This window comes from Gossypium raimondii, chromosome 8 (genome assembly GCF_025698545.1).
Source record: "Gossypium raimondii isolate GPD5lz chromosome 8, ASM2569854v1, whole genome shotgun sequence".
In the NCBI taxonomy this organism is placed as follows: Eukaryota; Viridiplantae; Streptophyta; class Magnoliopsida; order Malvales; family Malvaceae; genus Gossypium; species Gossypium raimondii.
In genome coordinates, this window is record NC_068572.1 from 46,836,227 (window position 1) to 46,854,026 (window position 17,800).

Here is a 17,800-nt window from a genome sequence, read left to right on the forward strand (position 1 = left end):
TTATATGATCATATTAATTTGATAAAGCGCGACCTTCCATCATTATTTATAATAAAACTCAAAAACGATTTGGGTGAAAGAAAGAAGGTGGTATGATTAAGCAATTGACACAAAATAAACATGCAATTAATGAATTTTAATAGATTTTATATATATTACAAAACAATTATTCCACTTAAATTCTTTTTATACTTAAAATAAGTCCCTATTTTATGATTCTCCAATTTAATATTAAAATAAAATTATTTTGAATTTCAAGTGTTTATCTTAATTTCTTATTGATACAATGCGATTCTTGTACACTTTTCACATCAACATAAAATTTAAAAGAGTAATCAACATTTTCAAGAGAGTGATTAAGTGCGTTGTGTATAAAAAATTTTAAAATATATTTTATTTTTATTTAATAAACTATTCTCATAAAATTCAAAAATATTTTTAATTTAATTTTAAAATCAAGGGTAAAAATAATAGTTAAAGGGTTCCATGTACAAACATAAATATATTAATAATTTTTTATATAATACAAATTATTAATTCATTATATTAACACAAATATATAAAAAAATTCAAACTTAAGTATATGCCTTCTAGAAAAGAGGTCAAACTTAAATTTTAATTATCTGCCGGTGTTAAGAAAATTGGTATTGTTTAGAGCATTTTGTTTTCCCTAGGAGTAGACTTTGACAAAATAATATATTACAGAAATAATTAGAATAAATATGAAACATCTCAAACATAATTATAAATAAGGTAACACACATTTCCATACTCACAACCAACTTAAGGACATGAAGTTCCTTCAATTTTCTGTGCTTCCATTTCTTATTGTGATATTGTCATTGAATGGGGCAACTTTAGCTCATCCTTATGGGGATTTCCTTCATTGCCTTTCTCTTCGTATATCAAATTCTTCAGCTATTTCTAAAGTTTTTTACACCCAAAATAATCCCTCATATTCATCCGTTTTGAACGCTTCTATTCAAAATACTAGGTTCTCCACACCAACTACCCCTAAACCCTATGCCATTATTACACCACGCAAAACATCCCATGTCCAATCAACGATTTATTGTTCTAAAAACCATGGCTTCCAACTTAGGATTCGAAGTGGTGGTCATGATGTTGAGGGTGTTTCTTATGTTTCTCAAGTTCCATTTGTCATCCTTGATTTGGTCAACTTTCGAGCAGTTAAAGTTGACACAAAAAATGAAGTTGTATGGGTTCAATCTGGTGCAACTACAGGTGAATTATATTACGGGATAGCTTCAAAGACACAAACGCTCGGCTTTCCTGCTGGTATTTGCCACACTATAGGCATTGGTGGGCATTTAAGTGGGGGTGGATTTGGCATATTGGGCCGCAAATATGGTCTTGCTGCTGATCATATAATTGATGCTAAATTGATTGATGCTAATGGAAGGATTCTTAATCGAAAATCCATGGGTGAAGATCTGTTTTGGGCTATCCGAGGAGGTGGAGGAAATACCTTTGGGGTTGTTCTTGCTTGGAAAATAAAGCTAGTCCCTGTTCCACCTGTTGTAACTGTGTTTACAGTTAACAAGAACTTGGAACAAAATGCAACCAAAATCTTCCATCGATGGCAATACATTGCTCACAAGTTACCCAATGATTTATTTACGGCTGTTTGGATAATGAAGGTGAATTCCAGTCAAGTAGGAAAGAAAACAGTTCAAGCTGGTTTTAGGGGCATGTTTCTTGGTGGGGTTGATGAGTTGATTCCATTGATCCAACACGAGTTTCCAGAGCTAGGACTTGCTAAAGAGAATTGTACCCAAATGAGTTGGGTTCAATCTATTCTTTACTTTGGAGGACTTCCAATTCAACCTGTGGAGATTTTGCTTAATAGAAATGCTCTTCCAAGATCAAGTCTCAAAGCCAAAACGGACTTCGTCAAGGAACCGATGCCCGAAACTGGAATCGAAGGGTTCATGAACATGTTTCTTGAGGAAGAAGCTGACTTTGCTATAACGATGATAGAGGCTTTCGGAGGCAAAATGGATGAAATCCAGGAAAATGAATTACCTTACCCACATAGAGCAGGCATCTTGTTCGAATCCACTTACATTGTGCAATGGACAAATGAAGAAGACGCAGGAACGTACATAAATTGGATCCGAAGACTTTACAGTTATATGGCCAGTTATGTTTCGAAATCTCCGAGAGAAGCATATTATAATTACAAGGATCTAGATCTTGGAACTAACAACGTTAATGGTTACACAAGTTACGAACAAGCCAGCGTTTGGGGTCTTAAATATTTCAAGAATAACTTCAAAAGATTGGTGCAAATAAAGACCATGATTGATCCAATGAATTTCTTTAGAAACGAGCAAAGTGTCCCTCATCTTTGGTCTCCATGAAAGAAGAAAGGTCATTGGAGTTGAAGATTTCGAAGTTTTTTCTTAAACATAAATAATATTTCGATGAAAAGTAATACTACATTGTAAAATAATTTAGTGCATAATGTATTAACTAAATTATAATTTTATCTTTGTTTTAAAATAGTTTTTGTACGGTATATGTACTTGAGAGATCCTGTATTTTAGAGATTAGATCATACGATTTGTCATTTTATTTTTTATTTAATAAAAATTTCAATAAAATAAGTGTTAAATTAGATAGTAGCTAAATAGCTATTTAGCCCTTGATGTTGGAAAAGAGTAAAATTAGTACTAAAATTCATCACTTAATTTTTATTTTATAAAAACATATAATACTTTAATCCCTTCAATATAAAATATTTTAAAAATTCACTTCATTGATTTTTTCTATAAAAACCATTTAAAAATGTTAGCAAAAAGGTCGTTGCTGAGGACAGATGCAACATAACCAAATTGGTGGTTAAGATGGTGAGCACTCCTCCAAGTACTAAATGAAGAATAGTAATCACATAAAACACAAGGATATGATTACAAAGTTTGGTTTCCTTACGTTTTCAGAGCCTAACTTAGTGAGAAATATGCACTTTCTTCAACAATCACAAAGTGGACCTATTCAATCACACATATCATAATAGTTTCCCTCACCCTTACACTTTCAAGAGACAATACTCTTACCATTATGATCACCCATTGTGGTCACAACAAGTAAAACCCAACAACGAGATTCGCTTTAAAAATAGTACTCTTACCAAGTTATTCTCAGAAGAACACGATTAAATGCCTAACTCTCAATATATTTACCTAGGCAGGTCTCTCAAATATATAGACTTTAATTTTGAGACTTGCTTACAATTTGAAGATCTAATACAATCCCATTAAAAAAATAATACCATAAGAATAATACAATATAATAATAGTATATTGTTAAGCACGATAATCACCAAGAGGGGGTGAATTGGTTTTTAAAAAACTATAAGAAAATATGAAAAACAAATGAAACTTAATAATTTATAGTGGTTCGACCCCAGTTGCCTACCTTCCATTACCCTAGCTTACCACAACTAAGGATTTCTCAAATTCATTATATTTGAACCTTTTGAGGACAATGTTTAGCCTTTACAAGGCACTATCTTTTCAATAGGCAAGATAAAACCACTTCTACCTTAAGCAAACCTTTACAAAGATGAGAAATAAGAATAAAGATTAAAAACTACTATTGAAGGAAGATCTTACAATGATAAGGCTCACTCAATAACAATACAACACTTGAAAAAAAAAGATGGTTGCTTAAGTGTGTGCATGAAGAACAAAGAAAATATCAATGAAAAGATTGGATTTTTGTACAGTTGACTTTACAAACTTGTTTCTTATCTTTAATATGGAGCTATTGACTTGTATTTATGCCTTCTAACAACCTTGGAGACATTGGGAGTAAATTAGAGTCGTTGTTGCAATTAATTTGAGCATTACTTACAAATTGCGGACTAAGTAAACTTGTGCTAGTAGAAGCCTTCCCGTTGAAGCCTGATGTATCGGTAGAATTCCACTTGTATCAATAAAAGTTTAGGGTTTCAAGGGTTCAAACTTGTACCAGTAATTGTAATGGCCCAAATTTAAGGTTATTATAATAGTGGTTTCGTAACCACAAATCTAATTTAAAGAGAAAATTATTATTAATCTTTATGATTTATCGAGTGATTAGATATAAGTACTAGAGTATTGATAAGAAATTTTATTGATTGCATGCCTAAATTGCCTATTAGGACTTAATTGCAAAGGTGGGTAAATATGAGTTTTAGAGGATAAAGGATTTATTTGAAGTGCATAATCAAAGTAGAGGTCCTTAAATAGTAATTAGACCATAAAATTTCCACGGACAAAAATAGGCATGCATAGATAAAAATAACTAAAGTTTTAATGAAGGGTATTTTAGTCATTGAATAATAAAAAGAATAAAAAGGGAAAAAGATGGCAAAAATATCATCTTCTCCAAAAAGCTTGCTGCCAAAATTTGAAGGACACCATAGCTAGGGTTTTCACACTTTCTCAAGCTCATAGTAAGTGATTCTAAGCCCCGTTTTTAATGCTCTTTACGTTTTTGAGATCCCGGTAGTTTATTCTAGTAATAATTTAACCTAGGGTTTATATTTGGAAAAATACCCATAGGTTAAAAGTGTTTATTTTGATGTTTTAAGGTATAATATGAAGCTATAAATTATGTTAAACAACTTTTGCTAGTCGATTTTAAGTGAAAACGAGTAAAACTCCATAATCGGTAAAATACCTAATGTTCATAAGTAGATGTTAGAGTGAGAATTTGATGTTGTCATAGAAGAGAAAAATGTTCAGCATGTTGTAAAACATAAGAATAAGAGATGAAGTTTAATTTCCGAGCTTTGGGGCAAAAGTGTAATTATGTAAAAGTTTAGGGGCAAAATGGTAATTTTGCCAAAGTTAGAGTCTAGGGCTGTTTTAATGAATGTGAGTATTAAATAATTTAAATTTTCTATTATAGATCAAGAAGAACGGAATTCGAGGTTAGATCGAGGAAAGAATAAGATTGAAGACTAAGTGGTAGATTGGGCTATATTTGGTACCGAGGTAAGTTTACGGTAAATAAATGCAATATTTTAATAATTATTATTAATTTTGTTATTTTCCAGCAATTATATATTTATTTCATGAATTTATCTAATGTTGACTCAAGTATGAGATGACAGAGAATTAGTGATACAAACCCCGTTGAAACATGAGGAATGTATTGGATACAAATGTCATGACATTTGGGTAAAGAAATTCCATGTAAGACCATGTCTGGGACATGGAATTGTCATCATTGAGATTATGAGAGGTCCCATGTAAGATCATGTCTGGGACATGGCGTTGGCCCCTAGATGAGAGGTCCCATGTAAGACCATGTCTGGGACATGGCGTTGGCACCGAGATGAGAGGTCCACTATAATGGCCTAAATTCAAGGTTATCGGAACAGTGGTTTCGGGACCACAAATCCGATGAGGAAAAATTTAATTTTTCTTATATTTTTATGGTCTATGATTCCACAAAATGATTTCGTGAAAATTTCGTTCGAAAATTTCGACGTTTGGACACTCAATTTAGTCAAAAGGACTAAATTGTAAAAAGTGCAAAAGTTGAGTTCTACATGTTAGAGGTGTCCAATTGTTATGAAACTTTAAATTGGAGGTCCTTATATGGTAATTATACCATTGGTAACTTGGTAGACAAAAATGGACATGAGATAAGTGAAATAGAAAATTTTTAAGTTAGGGGCAATTTGGTAATCTAGTAATTAAAATGAATTAAAAGGGAAAAAGATGGCAAAAATCATCATCTTCTTCATTAGGACGAAATCAGCAAGGGGGTAAGCCATAGTTAGGGTTTTCAAGCTTCCAAGCTCCATAGTAAGTGATCCCAAGTCCTGCTTTTAATGTTTTTACGTTTTGGAGTCCCGGTAGCTTAATTTAGCTTATTCTAGCAATAATTTAACCTAGGGTTTATATTTGGAAAAATACCCATAGGTGAAAAGTGTTTATTTTGATGTTTTATGATAGAATATGAAGCTAGAAATTATGTTAAACAACTTTTGCTAAGCGATTTTAAGTGAAAGCAGTAAAACGACATAATCAAGAAAATACCTAATGTTCATAAGTACATGTTAGAGTGGGAATTTGATGTTGGCATAGAAGAGAAAAATGTTCATCATGTTATAAAACATAAGAATAAGAGATGAAGTTTAATTTCCGAGCCTTGGGGAAAAAATGTAATTATGTAAAAGTTTAGGGGCAAAATTGTAATTTTTAAAAAGTTAGAGTCGAGGGTTGTTTTGATGAATGTGATTATTAAATAAGTTAAATTTACTATTTTAGATCAAGAAGTACGAAACTCGAGGTTAGACAAAGGAAGAATAAAGTTGAAGACTAAGTTGGTGAATTTGGCTATAATTGGTACCGAGGTAAGTTTACGGTAAATAAATGCAATATTTCAATATTTATTATCAATGCTGTTATTTTCCAGCAACTATGAATTTATTTTATGAATTTATTTGATGATGATCTAAGCATGAAATGATAGAGAATTAAAATTAAAAGTCCAGTTGATACATAAGGATGGTCTTGGATACGAATGTCATGACATTTGGGTAAAGAGGTCCCATGTAAGACCATGTCCAGGACATGGCATTGGCACCGAGATGAGAGGTCCCATGTAAGACCATGTCTGGGACATGGCATTGGCACCGAGATGAGAGGTCCCATGTAAGACCATGTGCAGGACATGGCATTGGCATCGAGATGAGAGGTCCCATGTAAGACCATGTGCAGGACATGGCGTTGGCACGAGATGAGAGGTCCCCGTAAGACCATGTCAGGACATGGCATGGGCACCAACATGAGAACATCCCATGTAAGACCATGTCAGGACATGGCTTTGGCATGTTATTATCGAAGAGACCCGAGTATCCTTATTATTCCAATGTAGCTCAACGGGCTTGCAAACGAATATGTTCATGAAAGTTCGGTTTAAAGCATAAATGGCAAGCTCGGGTAAGTTATAAGAGTTAAGAACTTATTATACTATCAATTGATGTTCAACGATGCAGCAAGAGTTGAGTAAGTTATGTACACAAGTATTCTAAGTAAACAAGCAAGAGAACTAGTATGAGATTAACTAAAGAGTAAACTAGAGATATAGACATTTGAGTTTAATTATTTAAGTTAAATATTGTTATTTATTTGCTAGTAAACTTACTAAGCTTTATGCTTACTTCTTTTATTTCTCTTTCTCTTATAGTATTGCAAAGCTACTTCAAGGATCCTAAAGAAGTCGGAGATCGTCCACACTATCAACCACAACCGCTTTCGGTATTTTATATCGAATCACGTTTGAGTTATGGCATGTATAGGGATTTAGTTATTTTGTATGTTTGTGATTATGATTTTACTAAAGAATGGTGTGTAAGTATTTGATGATGTATGGTTATTAAAATGGTTAAGTATGAAGGTATTTGTTGTTATAAGAGTCTAGGTGATAAATTATGTATGGAAATCATGAAAGGATGAAATTTTGCAAAGAAACAGAATTCAGGCAGCAACAGTGACGTGACTTTGAAAAATCACCCAAGATAGTATAAAATGAATTAGAGGGTGAATGATATATGGAATTAAATCTTGTTGAGTCTATTTTCATTGAAAAATAACGGTGTAGCGAAAGGAATTTTATATTTTAAGATATGTGAATTTTCGTGAGACAGGGTCAGAACAGTTTTGGTGTCCCCTGTTTTGAGTTTAGAAAATCATTAAAAATTGTAAAAAAATGGTTATGAGTTGAAATTTACATGCTTAGATTCCTTAATGAGTCTATTTTCTGTAGGAACAAGTGGGAATAGCATATGAAAATCCTATAACGAGAAAAGTTATTTTTAGTAACAAGAGGTCAGAATAGTCGAATGGTGAAACAGGGGAGACTTTAACTAATAAACTGTACTAATTGGCTGAACCAAAAATTCTAAAAATTTTATGGTAGGAATATATATGAGTCTAGTTTCAGGGAAAATTTACGGAATTAAATTTTGAGTTCTGTAGCTCAAGTTATAATTAATTTAGTAACTGCTGCGCGATTGGACAGATTTGCTGTAAATAGTGAAATAAATTTTCAAACCTAGTTTTTAAGCTCCGAATTGGTAAGATAAGCTAAGTAATGCCTCGTGCTCGACTCCGAAAACGGTCTCGGGTAAGGGGTGTTACATTTTATTGGTATCAGAGCAGGTTTAGTCGGTTCTTGGAAATACTCGGTATGAATAAGAGTCTACCTATACATGCCATACTTATATATTTTGATAGTGTGACGACTCCTGACGATTTTAAAATGTTTTCTTTTATAGTTATAGATCCTGAACGAGCTAGTACATATGACGTAGAGAGTAATGCGCCTATTCCCTGAAGGGGCGGTGCCATCGGATGTTAATGTTAGTGAAAGACCTGCATCGAGATAGGCAGGGAGGATGAGCTAGAAAGCCTTCTTCCAAGCCATGGTGATTGGTTTGCCGAGTTCGTTCGCACGAATCCGGTTGTAAGACCTCCACCCCTCAAGATTCACGGTTCCCGGTAGCTTCCCATTGCAGGTATAATTATCGGAGAGACCACTGTTGATAAGATTAGGAAGCAAGGGCTGAAGAATTTCGGGCTACCAAAGATGATGATGCGAAAAGCGAGTCGGCTTGAGAATACCATCGGGGTTTTGAAGAATTATCTTGTACACGGAAGAATGTATGAAGTGTGTGGTCTCACTTCTCGAGATTCACTTATCATTGGTGGAAGACTCTCGTGTCTATAGTACCGAGTGAGAGGGTTACTTGGGATTTCTTTCGGAGGAGTTTGAAAGAAGTACATCACCGTAGATTTATAGATCGAAAAGGAAGGAGTTTCTTGAGCTAAAACAAGGTAAGATGTCCGTGACTGAATATGAACGCGAATTTGTCAGACTTAGTAAGTATGCTCGGGAATTTGTATCCACTGAAGCTAACATGTGCAAGAGATTTGAAGATGGGCTTAATGATGACATCCGACTATCAGTGGGTGTATTGGAAATCAGAGAGTTTGTTGTTCTGGTAGAAAGAGTTGGTAAAGCAGAAGATTTGCTAAAAGAAAAAGAGAAAAGCAAAACTGGAGCTGAAGCGCAGGATAAAAAGAAGAGGCAGATGAGTAAATCATTTCAGTCTATGTCTAAGAGGCCTAGGGAGCTCTCTAGCGGATCATATTTTCCAGCTAGATATCCTGGCCGAAGCAGAAGTAGAAGATTCGAGGGTTTTAGAGCTCAAACCACTATAGTTGCAAGTACTGGCAGTACTCGACCTCCTAGGCCGGAATGTCCTCAATGTGGGAGATGCCACCCCGGAGAGTGTAGAGCAGGTGAAAATGTTTGTTTCAGATGTGGAGCGTCCGATCACTTTATTCGGGATTGTCCTGAAACAGCTAAAAGAGAAGAGATAACGAGTGTGAGATCGGAAATGCTCCTACCGTGAGGTAGACCGCAGAAAAATCCGAGTGGGAGCGAGTAATAGGAGTGCATCCAGAGATTCAGCAGCGAGATCAGATGTTAGAGCAACCGCGAGAACATATGCTATTCGTGCTCGTGAAGAGGCGTCCTCTCCTAATATAATTACGGGTACATTTTCTCTTTATGACACTAATGTTATTGCATTAATTGATCCTGGCTCTACACATTCATATATATGCACGAAATTAGTATTTGTTAAAAATTTGTCTGTTGAACCTACTGAATTTGTGGTTAAAGTCTCGAACCCCCTGGACCAGTTTGTGATAGTGGATAAAGTTTGTAAAAATTGTCCACTGATGGTAAAAGGTATTTGTTTCCCGGTTGACTTAATGTTATTGCCTTTTGATGAGTTTGATGTGATATTGGGCATGGATTGGTTAACTCAGCATGATGCAGTAGTAAACTGTAGACAAAAATATGTTGTGTTGAAATGCCAGAATGGAGAATTACTTTGGGTTAAATCTGATCAGATAGATGAATTATCTGATGTAATTTCAGTGATGTCAGCTCAGAGGTGTGTCAGAACAGGGTATGATGTTTATTTGGCGTATGTGTTGGATACTAAAGTATCTGAGTCAAAGATACTGACGATGCCGATTGTATGTGAATTTTCTGATGTGTTTCCAGAGGAATTACCAGGGTTGCCACCAGAAAGAGAAGTGGAATTTTCTATAGATCTGATTCCGGGAACTACCCCAATTTCCATAGCTCCGTATCGTATGGCTCCTACAGAATTAAAAGAGTTAAAGGCACGATTCACGTGAACTTGTTGACCGAGGTTTTGTTCGTCAAGTCATTCACCTTGGGGTGCTCCATTTGCTTTGTGAAAAAGAAAGACGGGTCTTTGAGATTGTGTATCGACTATCGGCAGCTCAATAAGGTAACTATAAAGAATAAGTACCCGTTGCCTCGAATTGATGACTTATTTGATCAACTGAAAGGTGCCACAGTATTTTCAAAGATTGATCTCCGATCGGGTTATTACCGATTCACGGTAAAAGAGCGGATGTGCCAAAGACGACTTTCGAACTGGTATGGGCATTATGAGTTTCGGTTATGCCGTTTGGGTTGACTAATGCACTGCAGATTCATGGATTTGATGAACCGGATATTCAGACCGTATCTAGATAGGTTTGTAGTAGTTTTCATTGATGACATTTTAGTCTATTCTCGGGATGAAAATGAGCATGCAGAACATTTGAAAATAGTGTTGCAAATTCTGCGTGAAAAGAAGCTTTATGCTAAATTCAGTAAATGTGAATTTTGGCTTCAAGAGGTAGGTTTTCTCGGACATATTGTATCTGCAGAAGGCATCAGGGTAGATCCGAGTAAAATCTCAGCTATTGTCAATTGAGTCTAGAAAAATGTATCCGAAGTTAGAAGTTTCTTGGGATTAATGGATATTATCGGAGATTTGTACAGGGTTTTCTATGATAGCTTCTCCAATGACTCGTTTATTACGAAAGATGTTAAATTTGAATGGATGATAAATGCCGACAAAGTTTTGACCGATTGAAGAAATTGTTGACTAAGCACTTGTGTTGGTACAAATGAATCGGGTAAGGAATTTATTATTTATAGTGATGCATCATTAAATGGTTTGGGTTGTGTCTTGATGCAAGAAGATAAAGTAATAGCCTATGCTTCAAGACAACTTAAGCCACATGAAAGAAACTACCCGGTACATGATCTCGAGTTAGCTGCTATTGTATTTGCATTGAAAATATGGCGGCATTATTTGTATAGTGAAAAGTGTCATATTTATACTAATCACAAAAGCTTGAAATATTTGATGACACAGAAAGATTTGAATTTGAGACAACGCAGGTGGCTTGAATTGATAAAGGATTATGATTTGGTTATTGAATACCATCCGGGTAAGGCTAACGTGGTAGCTGATGCTTTGAGCCGAAAATCTCTATTTGCTTTACGAGCTATGAATGCCCGGTTGTCACTGACTGATGATGGTTCAATCATAGCTGAAACGAAGGCTAAATCGATGTTTCGTCAACAAATATGTGAGGCTCAGAAAAATGATGAGAAGTTACAAGCTAAACGGGTACAATGTGAGTAAGGTAATGATTCAGAATTTCAGACTGAGACTGATGGTTGTTTATTATTCAGAGGCAGAGTATGTGTACCGAAGAATTCAGAACTTGTACAGAAGATTTTACACGAAGCACACAGTGGTATTATGTCCGTACATCCGGAGGTAATAAAATGTATAATGACTTGAAAAAGATGTATTGGTGGCCGGGTATGAAACGTGATATCTCTGAGTTTGTATCAAGATGTTTAGTATGTCGTGAGTTTAAAGTGAACATCGTACCTTCGGGTTGCTTGACCAATCACTATACCGGAATGGAAATGGGAAAGAATCACTATGGATTTTGTATCCGGGTTACCGTTATCTCAGGAAGAAAGATGCCATTTGGGTAATTGTCGATCGATTGACAAAGTCCGCGACTTTATCCCAAAGATGTATGGATTATTCTTTAGATAAATTGGTGAATTGTACATATCTCGAGATTGTTAGACTACATGGAGTGCTGTCTCCATTATATCAGATAGAGACCCCCGATTTACGTCTCGTTTCTGGAACAAATTGCAAGAAGCTTTGGGTACTCAGTTGCATTTCAGTACTGCATTTCATCCTCAGACAGATGGCCAATCTGAGCGTGTAATTCAGGTATTGGAAGATATGCTCCGATGTTGTGTATTAGAATTTCAAGGTAATTGGGAAAGGTATCTACCTTTGATTGAATTTGCTTATAATAACAGTTATCAGTCCAGTATTAAAATGGCTCCGTATGAAGCTTTGTATGGTAGAAAATGTAGAACACCATTATATTGGACAGAGCTCAGTGAAAAGAAGATACACGGAGTTGATTTGATTCGGGAAACAGAAGAAAAAGTAAGACTGATTCGGGATAGTTTAAAAGCAGCTTCCGATCGTCAAAAGTCATACGCCGATCTTAAACGAAGGGAGATTGAATTTCAGGTGGGTGATAAAGTATTCTTAAAAGTGTCTCCTTGGAAGAAAGTTCTCCGGTTCGGTCGAAAGGGTAAATTGAGTCCAAGATTTATCGGACCATATGAGATTGTAGAAAGAATTGGACCAGTTGCTTACCGATTGGCTTTACCACCGGAACTCGACAAAATTCATAATGTATTTCATGTATCTATGCTACGACGGTATCGATCAGATCCTTCACATGTTATTACTCCAATGTAAGTAGAAATTCAAATGGATATGACTTATAATGAAGAACCGGTTAAAGTATTAGCACGAGAAACAAAGGAGCTTAGAAACAAAAAGGAAAATCTGGTGAAAGTGCTATGGCAAAAGCACGGGATTGAGGAAGCAACATGGGAACCGGAAGAGACAATGAGGAAGCAATAACCGAATCTCTTTACTGGTAAGATTTTCGAGGACGAAAATCCTAAAAAGGGGGGAGAGTTGTAATGGCCTAAATTCAAGGTTATCGGAACAGTGGTTTCGGGACCACAAATCCGATGAGGAAAATTTTAATTTTTCTTATATTTTTATGGTCTATGATTCCACAAAATGATTTCGTGAAAATTTCGTTCGAAAATTTCGACGTTTGGACACTCAATTTAGTCAAAAGGACTAAATTGTAAAAAGTGCAAAAGTTGAGTTCTACATGTTAGAGGTGTCCAATTGTTATGAAACTTTAAATTGGAGGTCCTTATATGGTAATTATACCATTGGTAACTTGGTAGACAAAATGGACATGAGATAAGTGAAATAGAAAATTTTTAAGTTAGGGGCAATTTGGTAATCTAGTAATTAAAATGAATTAAAAGGAAAAAGATGGCAAAATCATCATCTTCTTCATTAGGACGAAATCAGCAAGGGGAAGCCATAGTTAGGGTTTTCAAGCTTCCAAGCTCCATAGTAAGTGATCCCAAGTCCCGCTTTTAATGTTTTTTACGTTTTGGAGTCCGGTAGCTTAATTTAGCTTATTCTAGCAATAATTTAACCTAGGGTTTATATTTGGAAAAATACCCATAGGTGAAAAGTGTTTATTTTGATGTTTTATGATAGAATATGAAGCTAGAAATTATGTTAAACAACTTTTGCTAAGCGATTTTAAGTGAAAACGAGTAAAACGACATAATCGGTAAAAATACCTAATGTTCATAAGTACATGTTAGAGTGGGAATTTGATGTTGGCATAGAAGAGAAAAATGTTCATCATGTTATAAAACATAAGAATAAGAGATGAAGTTTAATTTCCGAGCCTTGGGGAAAAATGTAATTATGTAAAAGTTTAGGGCAAAATTGTAATTTTTAAAAAGTTAGAGTCGAGGGTTGTTTTGATGAATGTGATTATTAAATAAGTTAAATTTACTATTTTAGATCAAGAAGTACGAAACTCGAGGTTAGACAAAGGGAAGAATAAAGTTGAAGACTAAGTTGGTGAATTTGGCTATAATTGGTACCGAGGTAAGTTTACGGTAAATAAATGCAATATTTCAATATTTATTATCAATGCTGTTATTTTCCAGCAACTATGAATTTATTTTATGAATTTATTTGATGATGATCTAAGCATGAAATGATAGAGAATTAAAATTAAAAAGTCCCGTTGATACATAAGGATGGTACTGGATACGAATGTCATGACATTTGGGTAAAGAGGTCCCATGTAAGACCATGTCTGGGACATGGCATTGGCACCGAGATGAGAGGTCCCATGTAAGACCATGTCTGGGACATGGCATTGGCACCGAGATGAGAGGTCCCATGTAAGACCATGTCAGGACATGGCATTGGCATCGAGATGAGAGGTCCCATGTAAGACCATGTGCAGGACATGGCGTTGGCACCGAGATGAGAGGTCCCAGTAAGACCATGTCTGGGACATGGCATGGGCACCAACATGAGAACATCCCATGTAAGACCATGTCTGGGACATGGCTTTGGCATGTTATTATCAGAAGAGACCCGAGTATCCTTATTATTCCAATGTAGCTCAACGGGCTTGCAAACGAATATGTTCATGAAAGTTCAGTTTAAAGCATAAATGGCAAGCTCAGGTAAGTTATAAGAGTTAAGAACTTATTATACTATCAATTGATGTTCAACGATGCAGCAAGAGTTGAGTAAGTTATGTACACAAGTATTCTAAGTAAACAAGCAAGAGAACTAGTATGAGATTAACTAAAGAGTAAACTAGAGATATAGACATTTGAGTTTAATTATTTAAGTTAAATATTGTTATTTATTTGCTAGTAAACTTACTAAGCTTTATGCTTACTTCTTTTATTTCTCTTTCTCTTATAGTATTGCAAAGCTACTTCAAGGATCCTAAAGAAGTCGGAGATCGTCCACACTATCAACCACAACTGCTCGGTATTTTATATCGAATCACGTTTGAGTTATGGCATGTATAGGGATTTAGTTATTTTGTATGTTTGTGATTATGATTTTACTAAAGAATGGTGTGTAAGTATTTGATGATGTATGGTTATTAAAATGGTTAAGTATGAAGGTATTTGTTGTTATAAGAGTCTAGGTGATAAATTATGTATGGAAATCATGAAAGGATGAAATTTTGCAAAGAAACAGAATTCAGGCAGCAACAGTGACGTGACTTTGAAAAATCACCCAAGATAGTATAAAATGAATTAGAGGGTTAATGATATATGGAATTAAATCTTGTTGAGTCTATTTTCATTGAAAAATAACGGTGTAGCGAAAGGAATTTTATATTTTAAGATATGTGAATTTTCATGAGACAGGGTCAGAACAGTTTTGGTGTCCCCTGTTTTGAGTTTAGAAAATCATTAAAAATTGTACAAAAATGTTTATGAGTTGAAATTTACATGCTTAGATTCCTTAATGAGTCTATTTTCTGTAGGAACAAGTGGGAATAGCATATGAAAATCCTATAACGAGAAAAGTTATTTTTAGTAACAAGAGGTCAGAATAGTCGAATGGTGAAACAGGGGAGACTTTAACTAATAAACTGTACTAATTGGCTGAACCAAAAATTCTAAAAATTTTATGGTAGGAATATATATGAGTCTAGTTTCAGGGAAATTTACAGAATTAAATTTCGAGTTCTGTAGCTCAAGTTATAATTAATTTAGTAACTGCTGCGCGATTGGACAGATTTGCTGTAAATAGTGAAATAAATTTTCAAACCTAGTTTTTAAGCTCCGAATTGGTAAGATAAGCTAAGTAATGCCTCGTGCTCGACTCCGGAAACGGTCTCGGGTAAGGGGTGTTACATCCACCGTAAGACCTTGTCTGGGACATGGCATGGGCACCTATATGAGAACTCCCATGTAAGACCATATTTGGGATATGGCATTGGCAGTACAAGAAACATCCCATGTAAGACTATGTCTGGGACATAGCTTTGGCATGTTATATTCAGACAGGAGACCCGAGTATCCTTAGTATTCCAAGTGATTCAAAGGGCTAGTAAATAGACGATGTTACATGAAATTTCAAGTAAAAGCCTAATAGACAAGTTCAGGTGAGTTAATAAGATTAAGAGTATCTCAGTTATCAATTGAGAAAAGAAATTTCAGCAACGAAGGAGTAAGTTAAGCAATCAAGTAAGTAAACAAGTAAGAGAGTAAGTAAAGAAGAAAGTAAAGATCTTAATGCTTAATAAAAATTTATGAATATAATTGTTTATGATAAATGTTGTTATTTATTTACTTGTAAACTTACTAAGCTTTATGCTTATTTCTTGAAAACGTCGGAGAGCGTTCACATTATCAACCACCACAACACGGTATTTTAAGACGATAAATGTTTTGAGCTATGGCATGTATAGGAACTTGGTCATTTAGATTGTATATTCTTAAGATATACCAAAAGATGATATGTAAATATTTGATGATGAATAGTTATTAAAATGGCTAAGTATGAAGGTGTTTGTTGTTATAAATGTCTAGGTGATAAATTATGCATAGAAATCATGAAAAAGTAAAAATTGGTAGTGAATCAGTTTTGAGACAACAGTAGTGACGTGATTTTGAAAAATCACAAAGGATAGTAGAAAATGAATTAGAGGATGGATGAGATATACAATTAAATATTATTGAGTCTATTTTCATAGAAAAATAATGGTGTAGACAAAGGAACTATGTATTCTGAGATATTTACATTTTAGTTAGACAAGGTCAAAGTGGTTTTCGGAATCCCCTATTCAGACTTTGGGAAATTATTAAAAATTTTAGGAAAATATTTATGAGTTTTAATTTATATGTCTAGATTCCTTATTGAGTCTATTTTTTTTAGAAACAAGTGGGAACACCATATGAAGTCTGTATAATGAGATAATTAAATTTTAGTGACGAGAGGTCAGGACAGTCAATCAGTGAAATAGGGGAGAATTTAACTAATAAAATGTACTAATTTACTGAACAAAAAATTCTGAAAATTTTATGGTAAAAATATATATGAGTCTAGTTTTATAGAAAATTTACAGATCTAAATTTCAAGTTTCGTAGCTCGAGTTATAATTGATTTAGTGACTGCTGTGCAGGTGGACAGCCTTATCATGAACAGTGAAATAACTTTTAAAAGTAAATTTTTATGCCCCGAACTTTTAAGTTAAGTCAAATAACGCCTCATGCTCAACTCCAACAACAGTCTTGGGTAAGGGGTGTTACAGTAATTGTATCGGTAGAAGGTGAAGAAGAATCCAAAAATTGCTCACTCACTCACTTGTATTGGTAGAAGTCCCCCTAAGTATTGGTAGAAGTTTGGAGGAATGCTCAAAGTACTCTCTAACTTACTTATATCAATGAAAATTCTCCCAAGTATCAATACAACTGAAGATGTATCTGTAGAAAAGCCTCCAAAGTATCAATATAAGTTTGGAAGAATTCTTGGGGTGCCCTCTGACTTGCTTTTACCGATGCTTATATGCACTTGTTTCAATAGAAGTGTTACAAAGCTATAAAATTTGGTTTGAATCAAGATTTTTCAAAGGTATTTTACAATTTTGATTCTAAACACTTTGAAAATAATTGTAAGGGCTTATATAAATTGATCACAAGTTGGACTAAAGAGAATTTATAATTTGACTTTGTTAGGACTAAAGAGAATTTATAATTTGACTTTGTTATATCAAAACATTTGAAAAATTAGGGCTAACAAACTCTCACTTTTAATATAACAAAACCATTGAAACAATTTGCTAACTCCCCTTACTCAAACATTATTTTCAAGTTAAGGTCCCTTTAAAAAATATTTGATGAAGACTTTGTATACAAGTTTTGAATCTTTAATAATCAAAGCATTTTTGGGAATTAGTTGAAAACAATTGTTTTA

General features: G+C 34.4%; 1 protein-coding gene and 1 long non-coding RNA gene across 2 annotated transcripts; both read left to right on the forward strand.

The window, feature by feature from the left end:
* The first annotated feature begins 765 nt into the window (after window positions 1–765).
* On the forward strand, window positions 766–2,542 carry LOC105791726 (tetrahydroberberine oxidase-like). Its single transcript, XM_052634469.1, has one exon. It carries the CDS (start codon window positions 792–794, stop codon window positions 2,382–2,384), a length of 1,593 nt encoding a protein of 530 aa, XP_052490429.1. The 5' UTR covers window positions 766–791; the 3' UTR covers window positions 2,385–2,542.
* A 10,812-nt stretch (window positions 2,543–13,354) lies between these two features.
* LOC128043146 (uncharacterized) lies at window positions 13,355–14,991 on the forward strand. The gene is made up of 3 exons (XR_008198933.1): window positions 13,355–13,396; window positions 13,862–13,948; window positions 14,789–14,991. It is a non-coding gene; the product is annotated as an uncharacterized LOC128043146 (long non-coding RNA).
* The last annotated feature ends 2,809 nt before the right edge of the window (window positions 14,992–17,800 follow it).